Below are 18571 nucleotides of genomic sequence, written 5' to 3'. Positions count from 1 at the left end.
CTGCAATAAGATATATCCTTCCAAGCATGAAGTGCCTTTTCCATAACTTGGTTCCATCTGTGGTTATTACAGTTATAATGGCCCTGAATTGATCACAGCACACATGTACAATTTCCCCACAGACTGTGATGAGAAATGAAATCTCTGGTCTTAGCCTACCACATACGGTGGGGTATGAAAGGTCGGTCATTCATTGAAAAGAGTTTGTACATTGTTTATTAAACAAAATACGTAGTAAAAATAAATTAGATTGCACATACTATATAGTGTGGAGAGCTAGCCAGTATGCAGCACATGTTAAAAATGTCCACCTTCTTGTCACAGATCCTCTTCCAGACAGACTCTCAAGTGGACTTAAAATACCAAATCAATCAATCTCATGTTATTGATAACTCGGCGACACAAATCCTCTCCCAATCCCTGGAAAAAGGTAATGATGTTGACTTCCACTTGCTCTGTAGTTGCAGCTCTCTGTACCTATGTACATTCCCCTTTAGGTAGCTCCACAAGAAGAAGTCAATATCAATGGGTTAATATCGGGGCTGTGTAGGGGCCACATTAGTCCACCCGGAAAATGTTTTGAAAAATTATTAGATATGAGAGGATGGCCAAACTGATTGTGCACGAAGCCCAAAACCATTGGGTTTTGATGGGAAGTCCACTTGCCAATAACCATGGAAGCAAACTTTTGACATTATTGTTGAAAAAGAAAGGGACAAAGGGCTTGAGATAGCAGCCCACGCACACACATTTGATATGATCCACATTTTTATGTGACGTCACCAGTAGAAGATATGTCACTAATGTATTTATTTTTGTAAAAGAAAGCGTAATTTCTTTGTTATTATATGTAATATTGCACCCTGTTTGTATTTGTTTTGTTTAATGTTTATTGTATTTTATGCTCTGTTATGAGTAGTTTAATGTATCTTCATGTTTGCAAGAGTGCACTATATGAATTTGTATTTCTAAAGATGTATAGATGTCAGTTTTGTTGGTAGTATCCTTTTGTAGATAGTGAATGATTCATCTGTACTTTAATCTGTGTTCTCGAAAATAGTATAAAAACGAGGATATCGTGTAAGAATCATCACACTTTTTCGCCACGGATCGACGAAGCTTTTAAACTTAAAAAGAACTCCTCGGTGTTGTGCATACATCTTCGTATGGTAGTTCGGGGCGCAAGCTAGGCCTATGTGATCATAGGTACGCCGATAGCCATGCATTGATGATATGCACAATACTGCAACCATTCTATGTCAAAAAATAAAGTTAGCCTAAGGATTAATTTGGAAATAAAAGGCTAAAGAGCAAATATTGGCTCAGTTATCATTGCATATCTCTTGGTGTGGTAGTTCGGGGCGCAAGCTAGGTCTATGTGATCATAGGCTTGCCGATAGCCACACATTGAGTTTATGCGTTTTAATTGAGTCAATTCATCGACAAAGCGAAATCCTCGCCTTCGTCTCAAGTATAGTTGCATTATAATTGCAATAAATAAAGAATAAAACTTCTCAGTTTATACATACGGCAGTAATGTGGTTTTATTTCTCTGTGCTGTGAATATTGTCTTTGCCTAACACTATCCCTGTACCTGAGAGGAGTCTGTGTACTTCACCGAGTCTCATCGTTCACCGCTGAGTATTATTAAGTTAATATTAATAGTAAAATAATACGACGCGTGAAGTAATTGTGATTAGAACGTATCACATTGTCCCTATAAGTTTCAATCGCTCACCCAATATCGCACATTCTGCTTGTGTCAATCTTCCCTTGTCTGCCATGTTGTACAAAACTACAACCACGGGTGGGGCAGGGTGCCTATGCATTACATCATCGTGAGCTACCATCTGTTGAACCATGCATGAACCAAGCCATGTTGTATGAAAATACAGTACTCCAACACCCAACAGTATGAAAAGTATATGCTATTTTCAAAGGATGACACTTCGTGCCCCACCCTATACTATCAAAGTGTGTCTGCATTTCAATTTTATTTCACTTTTATTAAAAATGTTTTATTGCATACAAGCATGTGTTCATTACACTATGACTCCTACTACGACATTTGTTGCTTCCTGCCAGTGGCTGAGGCAATTTTTTTCAGAAATGTACGCCTCGCCTCGATGATGAATTGATTGACAAATTGTGCAAATTATGCTGAATTTGGATATGGCTAGGTTTGGTGTTTTCATTGATGAAAAAAAACCTACACATTTGGGTTTTGATACGTTCCATTTACCATACAGAAATTTCAGGTCCAAATGTTAGGGCAGTGTCTTCATATTTAATTACTTGCATAACAGAAAAATCATGGTACTTGTTACAATTCAATCTCACAAGACCTACCTTCTCATAATCATAATATCCAAGGACTGTTAAAAAAAAAAAAACTTTTACAAAATCTATTTTGACCTTTCTCCTTCAAAGTACTCCCCTCCACTGTGCACACACCACTCCCAGCGTTTCTTTCCGTCCTAGAATGCCTGCTAGAACTCCAGTTTTGGAATGGCCTGCAGACTCTATAGCGAATTCCCCTTGATCTCTTCTATTGTCTGGAATTTGTGACCTTTGAGGGTTGATTTCAACTTGGGCAAGAGGAAGAAGTCTGCTGGTGCGAAATCAGTGGAATAGGCTGGTTGTAAGGCAACAGGTGTCTGGTGCTTTGCCAAATACTCCTGGACAACAAGTGAGGAGTGAGCACAAGCATTATCGTGATGAACCATCCAGGACTTGTTCTACCACATCTGTGGCCTATTGCGCTGTACCTTTTCTTGTAATCGTTGCATGATGTTAATACAGAAGGTTGTATTCACTGTGGAACCATGCTGAACAAACTCCAATCCCCTACCAGTTGAAGAACATGATGAACATAATTTTAACATGGGATCTACTCATTCGTCATTCTCGATGGAGGTTGAACCTGATCTGAAACGTCTGTATCATTTGTAACACTGTGTTCAACTGAAACATTCCTCGCCATAGGCTTCATGTAACATGTCGTACGTCTCTACTCTTCCAGTTCCTTCCTTCATGGTAGGGTAACTGAAAATCGCAGCGGGTACTCTACACACCTGCACTCAACGTAATCTACTGCATTATTGTGATTAGCAACAGCTTTCAAACTGGGCCAAGTTAATAACTAAGGACACCGCTAGGCACCAACACAGTCCGTTCCATTCAACAAATTTATATACAAACTTTACAAAAGGAGTTTGGTTTCATTTTGAACAGGCCTTGTATATGTGTGTATATACAGAGCAATCAATTGAAGTGTACACTTCAATGGATCGCATTGTACTAACTTTAGAAATCTATTTTCTTAAAACTTATACTTTGACTTAGCAGTTGTTAGAAGTAAGCTGATAATATAGAGTAATTATATTTTAATGCTACTCAAGAATCTTGTTAAAAGTTTTTGTTTCATATTTTCATTTCTCAAAAGTGTTATGAAAATAAATTACTTCAACTATCAAGAAGTAATTGTATGGAAGTGACAAAAAGAGCTAGAGACAAAACAAACAGCCATGTTACATAACATTAGTAGAGAAAAATTTATACAAAAATTAATTACAATTAAGTTAAAAAATTAAGGAGATATTTATTATTATTCATAACTTTGCATTATTATTATTTAAATATAATAAATAATAGCATATAGAAAATCTTTGTTATGTCTACAATTTTCCAATCCTGCAAATATACAATATTACTTCAAAACATATTTACGTCAAATATTATATTTGTTATCAACATTAGCTCTTGGAATTGTGAATAACAACTTATTGATAAGTAAGAACATACCTGCAACACCTGTTGGTCCAGGTCGAATCTGCTGCACGAGGGTGTGACTCTTCTCTGTTAACTGACGGACTTGCATGCTTAGTTCTTGGCGCTGTCGCTGGAGATCTCCTACAAGAACTTGAATCCGTCGAAGTTCAGCCTCCAGTGCCGAAGTGGTTGACTCGGGGATATTTTGGTCTAGTGCGCTCATATTTGAATCTACCCTCCACGACAACTGCAATTTCTGTCTTAGGACCAGTAGTTCTTGCTCAAGACGTGCATTTTCTGCTACAGTTTCTTCTAATTTCTGCTTCACAGAGAATAAAGCACATCATTAAGAAACAGAACCAATTTTCTAAAGTTTTTAAAAAAATATGAAGGGACAAATGTTCCTTTTAAGACAAATATGGGTCTGGATCTTCAATACAGGGTGTTTCAGCTGATTTTGCCCAATTACATTCTTTATTTAAAAAAATTACTACAACAAATACAAACTTACACAAGATATCATTGCCTCCCCGATGGCGCAGTGGTAGCATCTTCGCCTTGTAATCAAGGGGTCCCGGGTTCGATACCCGGTGGAGGCACAAGTGGTTCGGATCCCACTTTAAACTGTAGGCCATCCCGATTAGCCTTACTGTGCATAAAGTGGACTTAAAACAACAAATCAACCAAATCAACCAACAAGCCATCATTGGAAAGAGGAAGATTCAAAGTTTATTTTAGTATGTTTCCAATATGGTTACCTTGCAGTTCAGTGAAGGCAAACACACATGTTGTCGAAAACACATTTAAACAATTCCTTCAAAATGGTTATGGTTATCCTCCTGACTTCATCTTGCACTTCATGGATAATCATCGGGCAATATTTGAAAACTTCATGTTTCAGGTATCCCCACAAGTAAAAATTGCATGGGGGTCATTCCATGTCAAATCGACCAAATTCAGAAAAGTTTCCAGGTCATGTTTTTTTGATTCGGATGAAATTTGGCATGAAGGTTTAATCATGTCTGGAATGCTTGTATTTCAAATATTAGTTTCCTCTGAGAAATAGTTCTAGAGTTATAGCCTGTGAAAAAAGGTGGTGCGCAACAGAAAATGTGATCCAAATATGAGAAATGAGCCTCAAAGCTAACTTCAGGACTCAATAACTTTGGAACTATTGATCACAGCCTAGTCATATTTACACACCAAACAAACCTCTCACCAAGGAACTCATGCATTGCATCAAAATACCCTCAGCTTGTTTACGTTACCAAATAAAATACCCCAAAATATGTCTTAAAAAGCCTTACGTGGCAAAAAATGCATATTTTGTGCCTGTTGTTACAACTGTAATCCAACCAGGAAGGTGACATTAATTTTTCTAGTAACCCTGATGTGAGCTCAGTATGCACACATTATGTCATCTCCATATATATCACCCGATCCATATTATATGTGGTTGAATATGCAAGAAATTGAAAAATCACCAGAAAATGGTGTAGCACAAAAGGGACAAGAGATATCCAAGTCAAGTTGCATACACTACATAATTAGACCTTCCTCTAATGTATGTCAAAATTTCAACTTGTTATTGCAAGGCCCTAGTGCACAGTAAAGGCAGACCCTTAAACGCCCAGCACGTTTTCAGTCGGAAGTTTAAAATTGCGAAAGGTTTTAAATTAAGCTTTATATCTCTGTAACTACGAATGCCATAGTTACAGATTATAGCTTGTTTCTTTACTGCTTTTACATTAAAAATTATATTTTTTCTCCGAAAGTATCAGAAGCAAGTCCGCAATTCTTGCCACGAGAATGAAACATATATCCGGCAATATGCATGTTCTGTTTTAAACCATAATGTTCCGGCGTTGCCTACGTGGGGGCCTGATGTATTTTTTTAATGAAGATTGAATTCAGGGCAAATCAGGTGAAACAGCCTGTATGTGGGAAAAGTATCATGTGTATGTAGTAATTTTAGCATAGTTGTCTTTTATATGCAAGTTTACCTTCCACAAATGTATTTTGTATGAAAATTGAAGTAATGAATCTACAGCCTCCCTTTGAGTGATTAGCATACGAAACCTGGGTCCTTGGAAATTGTATGCTGTAAACTAAAACTGTACATATGTTTGTGAGCTGTATAGCCTTAAATTTTGCTTAGCCAATGTAGATAATGTACACAAGCAAGAATGTCATTCTGAAAAATGACAGCTAGTATCCAGCTAAAAACAAATCTATTTACAACAAAATGTAGTCATCATCATCACATCCATCGCCATTTCCTGCCTCTGGCTGGATCAGTATAGAAATCAAGCCTCTCCAACAAAATGTAGTACATATTTATAAATGTCATCCTCCTCTGGCTGAATGAGTTGAGTGGTCTTGCCACTGAAGGTTTCTGGTTCAAGTGAACACCCAAACTCATTCATATAATTATAATTATCAGTAACCCTGCTGAAGGCATTAGCCTAAATTAGCAAAAAGTGACATTAAAAAATATTCCATGCATAGCATGCTGGGAACAGAAAAATGGACAAAAATGAACATGTGACCAAAGTTGTTTCTTTTTGGGGGTGGGGGTCAGATTAACAGAAATGCCCGAATAAAATTTTGGTCCCAGTCTGTCACTGAGGATAACATATGTTAAAACACAAGCTACACAGTGGAAAACATATTGCAAGAATATACTACCACTCTTCAACAGTTATGAACAACTAAACTGAACTAAATGACCAAATATTATGTTTACAATTACATTACGTATGGTATACAGATCATTACTAACACAAAATTACAGATTTTAAAACTACCACTATCTAGTGCACAACATTCTTTACATAAAGAGCACAAGAATGGACAACAGTTTTACAAATCACACATCAATCTTTAAAAAAGATTATTTATAAAAAGTGACTGGCAACAGTGATTGTGCCAGTGCAGTATCATCAACTGGTCCATTGGCAACCCAGCAGTCACATTTTCGCTAGTCAGCTGTTGGTTATCCTGTGAGATAGTGTGTATTAATATGGCTGCGCAATTACACAATCCCACTAGTTGAGAAGGACGGTCTATGATTCGATTTGTTAATCCAAAGGTCACAGTGATGCTAAAATTCACCGAGAATTGAGTGAAATGTAGGCTCCGAGTGCAATGCTCTCATGCATTCCAAAGGCAAAAAAAAATTCAAGCAAACTCCATACGCACAAAGAGTCATGGCAAGTGTTTTCTGTCACCAACAACGTGTGCTTTTGGTGGATTACATGATGCTGGGGAAAACAATCACATCCCAGATGTACTGTGAAACAGATTTTAAAAAAATCCAGATTTGGCCATCTCTAGTTTGGACATGAGATAAAAGCATACAACTGGGAAGGAATTCCCACAAGAAGTTTTGCTTGTGTTACGCTTCCTTTAATTTACTTCTAAAATATACATTGTATATGTATATTTGGAGCTAAAAGGGATGAGGAGACAGGTGAGTGGAGAAGGTTACAGTACATAATTTGTATTCATGTCCAGATATTATCAGAATGATTAAATCAAGCCGACTTAGGTGGGCAGGCCATGTGGCACGAATGGGAGAGGAAAGAGGCATTTACAGGATTCTTGTTGGGGAGCCTGAGTACCAGTAGGAAGGTCAAGACGAAAATGGAGAGATAATATTCAGATGGACCTAAAGAAAATCTGTAGGGATGAAAAAAAGTGGACAGATCTTGCTCAGGATAGGGACAGCTGGAAGGCCTGTGTTGCTGCAGCCTTAAACATTTGTGTTTAAGAAGGCTAGAGAGTTAGTTAGTTTAGTTATATACAATTATTGCTGCACTACTTTCTCTTTCCCCAAAGTTAAGCTATCTTTCTACATGCTACACATTGACATCATCAAGTACAGTGGTACTGCAAGAATTACCAAAAAGAATGAAAAGTTCCTACCTTAGAATTATGTGCAAGCAACAGCCTGACTCGACTCAATTCTCGTTCAAGTACTTTCTGTTGCTTTCTGCATCGTTCCACTTCCACTGGGTTATCTCGGTTTCCTTGCAGTTTGTGCTTTAGGCCTCCTAGAGCTCTCTCAAGAAATTCCTGAAAATTCACAAATGTTAAACTATAATATGAAAGACAGAAAACAATGTAAAACTAAACAAAAACAATACAGTGTTTTTGAAAGGCTGCAAAGCATTGGCTATGAAGGGAGGGCATCCTGTTTACAATCTTGAAGAATATGGAAATGGGTACAGGAAAAATGTCTCAAAGTCATGGAAAGGTTACACAATAAGTATATTATTAAATATTAGGGATGGGCCGATATGAAATTTTGGCCGATACCGATAAAGTATCGATATAAAATTTACCGATACCGATATTCTACTGATCCGATATAAAATTAGAAATGGTCCTTGTAGAACCTGAAAGGTTCATTGACCTCCTTAATAAATGTGTGTTTCAAGGTAACTGCAGTGCAAAAGAAATTGCATATTCAGACATTTACTTTTTTAGAAAGTCGGGCATGGAGATTAATCAAAAAAATTACAAGAAAATGGCAGAATTTTGCACTAAATTATCAGATATTTATCGATATATCAGATCAGTAAAGTAAACGGTAATTTTACAGATAAACCGATATGCCTATATCGGCCGATACCAATAGAGTACCGATTAATCGGCCCCATCCCTAATAAATATATTAGGAATGGGACAAATTAACTGGTACTCTATTGGTATTGGCTGATACAGTCATATCCCATTTTGTTATTATTTTTATGAACATAAACATACAATTCATATGTCCTGGTTTACTAAAGTAAATGTATAAATATGTATGCAGTTTCTTTTTCAAAGGCAAAATCCATTGAGGTCCCATGGTTATATACAGGGTTAGTCAAAAAGAAGGAGCAAATATCAAACAAACAATAAATGACAGAAACATAATCTGCACATCATTGGATAGGTTAAGGTTTCAATGTTTTGTTGTAGGAGAATTGGTTTCAGTTGTGCACTAACAATGATGTTTTCTGTGATACAATTTGCAAAGTGTGAATCCATTGTGCAAGTGTAACATGAATTCCACTGTAGATTCATCAAACAGCCGTCTCATCATAAGTAAATTTATGAGTGGCATAGAAATACATCAAAGATGGTTGCATATGCAAAGGGAAAAGCACAGGTCACCCACGGACATCCCATGAAAATGTCGAGCATATCAGAGAGTCCTAGAAAATCTTGGCATTTCTCAGATAACAGTATGCCTCCTACTCTTCAGAATCTGAAACAGTTCTAGGCTTGCCTGTGTGGTAGATATGGAGCCGTATAAGTTGTAGTAAATGCAGGGGCTACCATGACAGAAGGTTCGAATTTTGCATTGTACTTGTACACACACTTGCACACTTTGCAAATTCTAGCCACAAAATGTCATTGTTAGTACACGAATGACACCAGTTGTCCTACAACAAAACTTTGAACCTTAATCTGTCCAATGATGTGCAAATTATGTTTGTCGTGTATTGTTTGTATGAATTAACATTTTGAAATCTGCTCCTTCTTGTTGACTAACTTGGTACATGAATTGAGATGGTTAATGAAGCATTTGTATTCTTGAGCACCATTTGTAATTTTATATCAGTTAGGTAGAATATTGATTATTAGTATCCTATGTTCAGCCCATGGCAACTAAAGTGTACAACTACGGTGCAATCGGAGTATTGACAGAAACAATCAACGAGGATAATTTTTGTTTATTTGTATTTGGTGTTCCATCTTTTAATGATTTAAAATATTTCCAGATATTACATAATGAATGCATTGTGGAAGTTCTCTGTGACTTCATGGTCATGTTGCTAACATGGGATGTGATATAACTAGAGCCATACATTTCATTTTTAATGGAAACACAAGATGTGAAATATTTTTAATATTTTTTGAAAGGTGTGAGGTAAGTTTCTCTACCTTGCATTGTCATGCTTCTGCATCCTGCTTAGATGTACTGTTCGAGGTGATGCAGGAAGTCATTCATGACACACGTCTCAACATGTCCTGTGGAATAGCACATAGTTCATGACCACTGACGGTCCACATCATTACCCGTTGCTCTTCACTGTCTAACCCACCTCAGAATGCTATGTGTCTCTGGAACAGGTGCATGGTGATCTTCACTGTTCCAGCATAGTGCCCTGTGCCTGTTTGAATGAAGGCTTCCACGCCGCAATCCCCATCTGCACCGGTCAACGCTCCATGGTGTACTAATTAAGTGAATGCCAACTCTCCATGGATGCAGGGTTGCCAACTCAAATTGGTAAATATAATATGCACCACCCTGTATAATGTCACCTTTCAAAATTTAGAGGTGTTGGGGAAAAATTAGATATACTGATAATTTCATGTTAGGAAGTGTGTGTGATTTTCATGCTACAGCAACCAACAAATGATCTCCAGTAAATGGCATCTATGTTGAAGCTTCTTATTTTTTTTATTCAAATTCATCTTAATTCAAGAAACTTTGATTAATTTTAAAATTCGATTTTATCTCCAATCAAATATGTGTTCCACCTGTTATTTGGATAATAAAAATGTAAATCTCTTCAATATAAAAATTCCATTCATTAAATAACTTAGTATATTGTGTTAAATTAAAGATTTTTTTGAAATTACATTACCTTATCTTGCTGTAAGCACTGAATAGTTACAGACTCTTCTTGCAGTAGTTGATCCAAATGATATAACTGTTGTACTTTGGCCTTAAAAAAAGAAATAAAAAAAATATAAATTTCTACAGTGTAACAAATAAATGTTGGTTACTTCTTAATTTCCAATTCTAGTTTCAATCAATTCTTGAATTACAGTTAAACAGGACATTTTTCTACTAATAATTTATTGAAACCTTACCCCCACAGCTTATGAACATGATCAACACATCAAATGCAAACTGAATATCAATTTGTAATGGTGTTGTGTTCTTTTCTGCCTGTCCTAGAATTCATGACATGCTTCAGCAATTGATTTGCATTTCAAGAAATATCAGCTGTGAAGCAGCATGTAGCCAGTGTTACCGCACGTAACAGCAAAATGTAAAGAAATAAGAAGTTGTTTCAATAAAATGACAACATTGTTAAATACATTAATGAACACCGTTGCCGTCAAGTAGATATTGCCTAGGACATTTTTTCTGCAGCCGACAGATGCAAAGAAGGAGGCCGTTCCGCTACCCTGAAGAATTAACAAGGGAGAAGAGGGTGCCAATGCAAGAAAAGAGTGGGGAAGGACTTTTGGGCATAGTGTGCTACGGGGTTATTCATATGCCTGTTAAGGAGCCCTGTTGCCGTTGAGACCTACCGCATCAGCCAGTGTTGTCACATCGGATTGGCAGAAAAGAGCTAAATCCCACCTAAAATAGGAATACCATTTCTGTGAAGCAACTAGATGTAGACTGCAGAGCCAAGGCTGGATTGAACTACAACTAAGACCAGTTAGGTAATAGATGAAAATATAGTTCCTTGGTGTGACTCGTGATTTGGACAAACCTTGCTCCAAAATACTATGTTGGCAACTGGGCTTCCTTTCCACAAAGGAGCGGAGTTCTGTCGTCTGCTCAGTGCTCACCACACAAACGTCAAACTGGCCCGATAAAAGTGTGGTTCTTCTTCTTCTTCCCCTTCACACCTCATTACAAAGATTTTTTTTATTTATTTATTTTATTTTACTTCGCGTTTTGTGCCTCTTGGCTAATTTGCGAAGATGGGGATGAGTGACGAAATGATGAAATTGATGAATGGACATTCACAACCATGCCCGAGCAGGATTCGAACCCGGGACCCTTGGTGTCGCAGCGCTATGTGCTAACCACTCAGCCACAGGGTCCAGTGTCTCATTGCAAAGAAACAGAGACAGATGAAGAATTGACAAGGGTCTACCACTATTCATTGGATTTTCGTGGTAAGTGGCTCATGAGTGGTAGTTCTTTCTAGGAGTGTGTGTGGCTAAATCACTGTACTGATTGCAAAACAAGAACGAAATGAACAAATATCTAGCTCGAAAACATGTTTTCTTTACCGGGGGGGGGGGGGGGGTGATAACGTCTAGCAAGCATAACTGCCGTACTGATAGCCGGCAACACTTTTGAAAAAGTCACGCCACGCCATTGCAGCTGTGTGATAACTAGAGACCAGATTATAAGGGAAGTCTGTTTTTATTTTTCAACACGGATCATGGAATGAATAAACCACAGTGTTGATGATTATCTTCCACCAATAAGATTACATGATTAGGAGAAGAGAGACACAGTAGTAGATAAATATGGAGAAACTAGTACTCACATTATCTGCGAAAAGGAAAAAAAAAAAACAGTTTTGCAGATAAAGTGAGTACTAGTTTCTCTGTATTTATTTAAGATTACTTGGTTTTGATTTCCTTTTTTTTCCCCATTTTCAGCCCGCATTCCCTTCTTTTCCCTTTTTAAAAAACATCTTCTGTGGTCCCTTTATTGACAAGATATGAAATATTTTGTACAACTGTATTTTCCCTAAACAAAACAGTCAGCAATTGTCTATTTGGTGCAGTTTAGAGGAAAGAAAGAACAAGCGCCTTTCACCTTACCTTCCCTCCATGAGTGTTGGAAGTACATTGCAGCGATTGTCGAAACAATGCGATCTGGGCTTACGCAGCAACAAACGCATTGTAAGTGTTGGGTTGAAAGTGTACTTATCTGTGAAATATAATGTATCACCTTTTTATGTATGAATGGTATTGCGCTTTCCTTTACAATAGTATTTTTAGTGGAGTGCAAAAAAACTATAGTCCTTTTTCCCCCTTTTTTGGCAATAATTTTCCCTTTTTTTGTCACTTTTAGATGAAAATTTTTCCCTTTAAAATCCAGTCTCTAGTGATAACTTTCTTCCAGTTTTTTACAGAATGGAAAATTTCAGATACGTAGCAACCAAACATGAGTTAATTTTCAACTGTCTTTTTCATGGAATGGGTGCCATTTTCCTAAAAGGTCCAAGAGTAGTAATCAATTCATGCTTGTCTGGCGTAATTTACTCATATTTGTTGCTTACAATTTCTCTACACACATCAAGCTACATTATCATCATTACAAATGCATTTACAAGAGATTCTCCATACAAAGATGGAGAATAGAGCAATAATTTGGGAATGGTTATGAAATTAAATAATAATAAGTCTGACAGTGTATTGTATTTGGCAGTAAATCAAATAATGAAAAATTCAGCTTAAAAATCTGAAAGTCTGAAGAAACAGAACTTCAGTTGCATAGAACACAACTTAATTAAAAAGTTTGATAGTTTACAACTTACAGCTATATTTTTTACCTTCGTTGCTGCCAAAAATATTTGATCCCAGCTGGATATGTCTATTGCTTCCAATTGAAATTTCAATTGGATTGAATTGGTTTAAATTGGAATAAATTGGATTCTATTGGATGCCCAATAAAGGTATCGGAATTAATTGGTTGCAATCGGACAATTTCCAATTGGTGAATTGTATCCAATTCTAAGTTTGTATATATTGGTGACTCCATTCTTCTATTCTACTGTGATCATGCGGTTTCAACCAAGAAATATCAACATTTTATTTTATTTGTGGTAAGTGTTTACTGTTTCCTATGCCATTTTTTTTTTTTTGTAGAATCAATATGTTATAAATTCATTTATTGACTCAAAGCATAGGTAGTTTAATCCTTGACACCACATTTCCTGTGATTTAGAAGTTCATTGGAAAAAAAGCACATTTGAACTGAATTTCTTCTGAATTTTATTGCATACTACTGAAGTCAGATTTATCTTAATGAATATGTACAAAGAATTCTATCTTAAGGACTAACTCAACCTTAAAGCAGCTAGTAGTTGGAATAAATGTTCGTGTTAGTTCTTGTTTTTTTGTTGTTTTTTTTCAATATGGAACTTCCATGATTATTCTTATATGTATGTAATGCAATTGGAAAAATTAGCAATCTTTTGATCAACTTAGTCGACCTCGAGCTGACCCCATGGTGGAGTGGTTAGCAAATTGTGCTACGACACCAGGGGTCCCGGGTTTGAATCCTAACCTGGGCATGGATGTTTGTGAGTGTCCATTCATCAATTTCATCATATCATCACTCATTCCCATCTTCGCAAATTTGCCAATAGTGGCACAAAAAGCGAAGAAAATAAAGCAAATCAATCAATCAATAGACGACCTTGACAGTGTTCTGATTGTTTATCATGTTTTGAAGTGATGTTGGGCAGATTCTTTGTTTAAGGTAATTGTTTGCTGTTTTCGCATGTACCGTATTTACTCATGTATAATGCACACTTTTTTCCAAAATGTTTGCCCCATAAACTGTGGTGCGTATTATGCACGGAATAATTCAGACAGCCAACATGAAACCGTACAGGGTCATTACATGATTTTGGGACACTTGCATTGATTTTTCATGTTTACGGAACCCTATCATGCTATATATCGTTGTAAAGCTTGAATCCTGCAGTTTCTGAATATGGAAACAGTATTCCATACAAGATAACGACACTAATGTGAAATGCTGTTGAAATAAGTTCATCAAAAAATGAAGAAACATTCTGATTTTTATGGTACTTTGGATGAAAGAAAACATAAGGAAAAATATAATAAAAATAAAAGGTATTACTGGCCAAATAATATGACATACATGGAGTGTGTAAATTCAGATCAGCATAGCAACAGATTTACAACCTACAACTAAGAAAGCTATTTCTTGAAACTGTATTGTACTGGGCATTATATACGAGATATAATTTTTTGTCACTTTTACCCATCCAAAACCAGAGTGCGCATTATACATGCACGCGCACTATACACGCGTAAATACATTATTTAGGAAGAACAACATGTCATGATTTTCTATAAGTGTGTTACACACAATGAAGCTACAGACTTAAAAACGTGTTCATATATTTGAAAAAAAAATTGTATGTGAAAGTTTTCCTAAGTAGCAAATTCCACATGCTTACCAGAGATTTATTTTACTTGCTTTGTATGATTTTTCCATTGTATTTACAATTGTATTAGATAAGAATTTTTTGTTACTTATAACAGTAGTTTTTTTACATATCAATGTACTGAAAACAACAAAATACTTTCCAATTAAACACAATTCACCAATTGGTTCCAATATAACACAAATCATTAAAATTGACCAATTGGTTCCAATAGAACACAATTCATTACAATAGACCAATCGATTCCAACTGAATGCAATTCATTACAATAGACCAATCGGTTCCAAATAGTGTGTCTAAAAACCCATATTGGCTATAGCAACCAATTGGAAAATTTTACAGCTGGAAGAGGTATCGGAAGATAACAAAATGGAATTACCTGCAACTCATTATGATCTGGATTTAATTTATTCCAATCTTTCTGTTCCTCAGCCAACAGCCTCTGTTCTTGGATCTTCTGATTGAACTCCAGCTTTTCTTTTGCCAGGTACCTTGACCGCAACATGTCATCTGAGCCCTGAGTTGATTTCTTGTACAAGGAACCAAGCTTCACCATATTGTCCACCAGATTAACTAGAGGTTTTCCCTTCTCATACTGTCAACGAAATTTTGGAAAGTCATGTAAATAACAAAAAGAAAAGTACAAGAAAACATTCTCCAATATTTAACATGGAAACTTTGAAATAAATGAAGGTAGATGAAAACGTATTTCTTCATTGCATTTGGCAGAAACAGAAGAGCTTACATACATCTGAGTGGTCACAAAAACTCTTTACTGTTTAAAATATTGTAGGTGAGAATTCAAGATGGCAGAAAAGCATAGAAATATAAATCATAGGTTCATCTATTGAGATAACACATAACAGAAACAGAATGATTAGTGTGACCTAATCATCCTATGGATATGTAGCTACTTTCAAAACATATGTACAACATTTAAAGGCAAGATATTATGTTTACGTCTATTATAATGACAAAAATGTATATCCTTCGTTAGCCCGAGTATACTCGGGAAAATAACATTTGTTCATTATATTCATACAATTGAACCTGAGTTACATGTATGTCAAGGTGAAGAGAAAATAATATATATAATTGAGAATTACTTACAAATTAGATTTAGATATCAGGTCCTTTCATTATTAAAATACTGTAATTGTATCTATTTTGAGGAACAAGATGTACGTAATACAGGCTATTTCTGTCATAAAGTGGTAAATTAAATAATCTAAAAGTTTAATTCCTAAATACATTACATTTGCCACTTTATTAGTGAACACTGATACTGAAATACTACAGTAGACACTATAATTTTATAGTTTTACTACTTAATTTTTAAAAAATCATCTAAAATAGCATTTCTTTTACTAATGACTGTACAAAGTGTAGTATAAGCCATGCCTAAATCTGCAGTTACTTCAATTTTAGTATTATATGGATTAGTGTCCACTTCCAACGTTTGAAAAGTTCCCAGATTTGAACCAGCCTGGAATCAAACCCAGGACCTTCAGCATGGTAGTCAGACACGTTACCGACTGAGCCACCGTGGCCACAGAGGTAGTACATTATAAACTTTTTTAAAAATAAGTTTTCTTACGTTATGTTCATGAAAAGGAAATATTTTTCATGCATGTGTGTGTGTGTGTAGCCCGAGTTAACTTGAGATAATAAAAGCTTTATACATATAGATATTCTATATTCTTAGCTATATTTCAGGTAAAATATGTATTCCTAGTAATGAGCATACAATATAGAACAAAAAAACGGGATTTAAAAAATTCCAAAATTTGGGATTGAATTTTGGAAATTAGTTTGTAAGGCAAGCGGTTAATATATTCAAACTTTACTTCCTTCAGCCTCCTTTTATTCAAATTTGTGGACATATTACACAGTATTCACTGAGCAACATCATATAAAATTCACACATAAAACTTGTCTGTACATTCTTGCATTTCTTCTAAAAAAATAAATAAATTGAATTTTAGTTTGAAATATTAAGTCAAACCTAGTTTCCAAAAAGTTAATCCAGAATTTCATATTTTTTTTTGCAAATTTCCTACATATACATTTAAATACCTACCTGCTTTTCAAGTTCCTGCAAATGTCTCTTCAATTCTTCCAATTTCTGGAGGTGCTCTAGCCTTTTAGGGCTCTCTAACTCAATAAGCCGAGACTGTGTGAAAAGAAAAAGGAACACAAGCATTAGAAACAATTGACACTGCTGCAACCATTCCCACATGAGCCAATACTGTTTGATATCTTAAATTCAGTTATCAGATAAGAATAGTATCAGGGTGGCCACTCTAGGACCATCATAAAATTCAAGTATAATTCAAGCAGATGTTTTCTCCATTTCAACGTATTACGACCCCCACACATACACACACAAAATATATTAACAATATAAAGGGTTTGTGTGATTTCAATGTATCCAAAAATTCTAAATCATTTCAATTAAAAGGTATATATATTTAAAATGTTTAATTTAATGTACGGAGTTTACATTTGCAATTTCACATATTCACACTTGAAATACATCTTCAAATGCAAGTCACAGATGTTACGGAATAAACAAATCTATGAGAAATTGACAATTTTGAAAGAATTTCAAACTCAAATCTGCCTATTCATCTTCAGAATACCTTATCTCACAATAATCTTCCGTCTGTCAGTTAGTGTGTTTTGTAAAGGACAGTAAAAATGTAAACGGATTGAGAGAACTCTATTTGAACAAGTGTACTCCGGTTACCAACCAGGTTAAATTGGCATTAGCTTCCAACGTTTCGAGGGCATACCTTGCTCTCATCTTCAGGGGATGTAAAAATGGAGACCAGTGTAGGGTTATATACACGACTATGATGGGACAGAGCTTGGACGCTGTCTTCCTATTGACTCGCTCTGGATCCTAGTGTTCTATTGGCTGGTGTTTTGTTTTTACCAAGGCCCTACTCTGTTCAGTGAAAGATGACCTGGAACACCGCATTCCAGGAGTATACCATACACCATGTCAGTGTGGGACACCAGATATAGGTCAAACAGGATGCACCATCGAACAGCGACATCAGCGCAACATCACATTATTCCAACCAGAAAAGTCAGGACTTGTGGAACAGAGCATCACCGAGGGACACAGGATTTTTATGTGCCGATTACTGGGACCGACGAGTAAAAGAAGCCAGAGCCATTTCACAGGAACGCACAAATCTCAACAGGGATATGGGACTCAGTCACGCCTGGAACACACTCCTCCGTAAAAACACGACACCAGCCAATACAAACACCAGGATTCAGAGCAAGCAAATAGGAAGAAAGCATCCAAGCTCTGCCCCATCATAGTTGTGTATATAACCCTACACTGGTCTACATTTTTTACATTCCCTGAAGATGAGAGCAATGTATGCCCTCGAAACGTTGGAAGCTAATGCCAATTTAACCTGACTGGTAACCCGAGAACACTTGTTCAAATCACGTCACCAGGAAAGCTACAATTCCTAGTGAGAGAACTCTGTTTTATTTTGCACGCAGCTTACTTTTCTTTCTTCAATAAAAATAAAACCTACACTGTGAAAAACTTTCCACAGGGCATTTACAAATATGAATAAATTCAATGGGATTTGGATTAATAAAAGTTGCAAGTTTTCACGTCTACGCAGAAAAATTCAAGCAGAATTCACACATAATTCCCGAAGCCAATAATTCATGCAGAATTCCTGGTGAGTAGCCACCCTGAGTATTTAAAAATATGAAAGACACAAAAGCAAGCAAATGTATTCTTTTGGAAGATTATTTACTGTGTGGTGCTGAAACCCACAGAGGTTCTTCAGACTGTAATACAG

General features: G+C 36.1%; 1 protein-coding gene across 9 annotated transcripts in view; it reads right to left on the bottom strand.

Annotated features, from left to right (window-relative positions):
- The window catches only part of kmr (pleckstrin homology domain-containing family A member kramer), a 291215-nt gene that overhangs the window by 47353 nt on the left and 225291 nt on the right, over window positions 1–18571 (bottom strand). For 8 of the 9 annotated variants that reach the window (XM_083124233.1, XM_083124241.1, XM_083124238.1 and 5 more), the window contains 5 exons: window positions 16816–16908; window positions 15115–15330; window positions 10416–10496; window positions 7699–7848; window positions 3805–4093 (listed from right to left, as the gene is read on the bottom strand). In XM_083124233.1, the coding sequence (XP_082980359.1) occupies window positions 3805–4093; window positions 7699–7848; window positions 10416–10496; window positions 15115–15330; window positions 16816–16908 (829 nt within the window). The remainder of the gene's footprint in view (window positions 1–3804; window positions 4094–7698; window positions 7849–10415; window positions 10497–15114; window positions 15331–16815; window positions 16909–18571) is intronic. The other variant, XM_083124234.1, reaches the window with a different exon arrangement.

The sequence above is a fragment of the Lepisma saccharinum genome, chromosome 6, assembly GCF_977018435.1.
Source record: "Lepisma saccharinum chromosome 6, izLepSacc3.1, whole genome shotgun sequence".
In the NCBI taxonomy this organism is placed as follows: domain Eukaryota; kingdom Metazoa; phylum Arthropoda; class Insecta; order Zygentoma; family Lepismatidae; genus Lepisma; species Lepisma saccharinum.
This window is presented reverse-complemented; position numbering and strand designations above follow the sequence as displayed.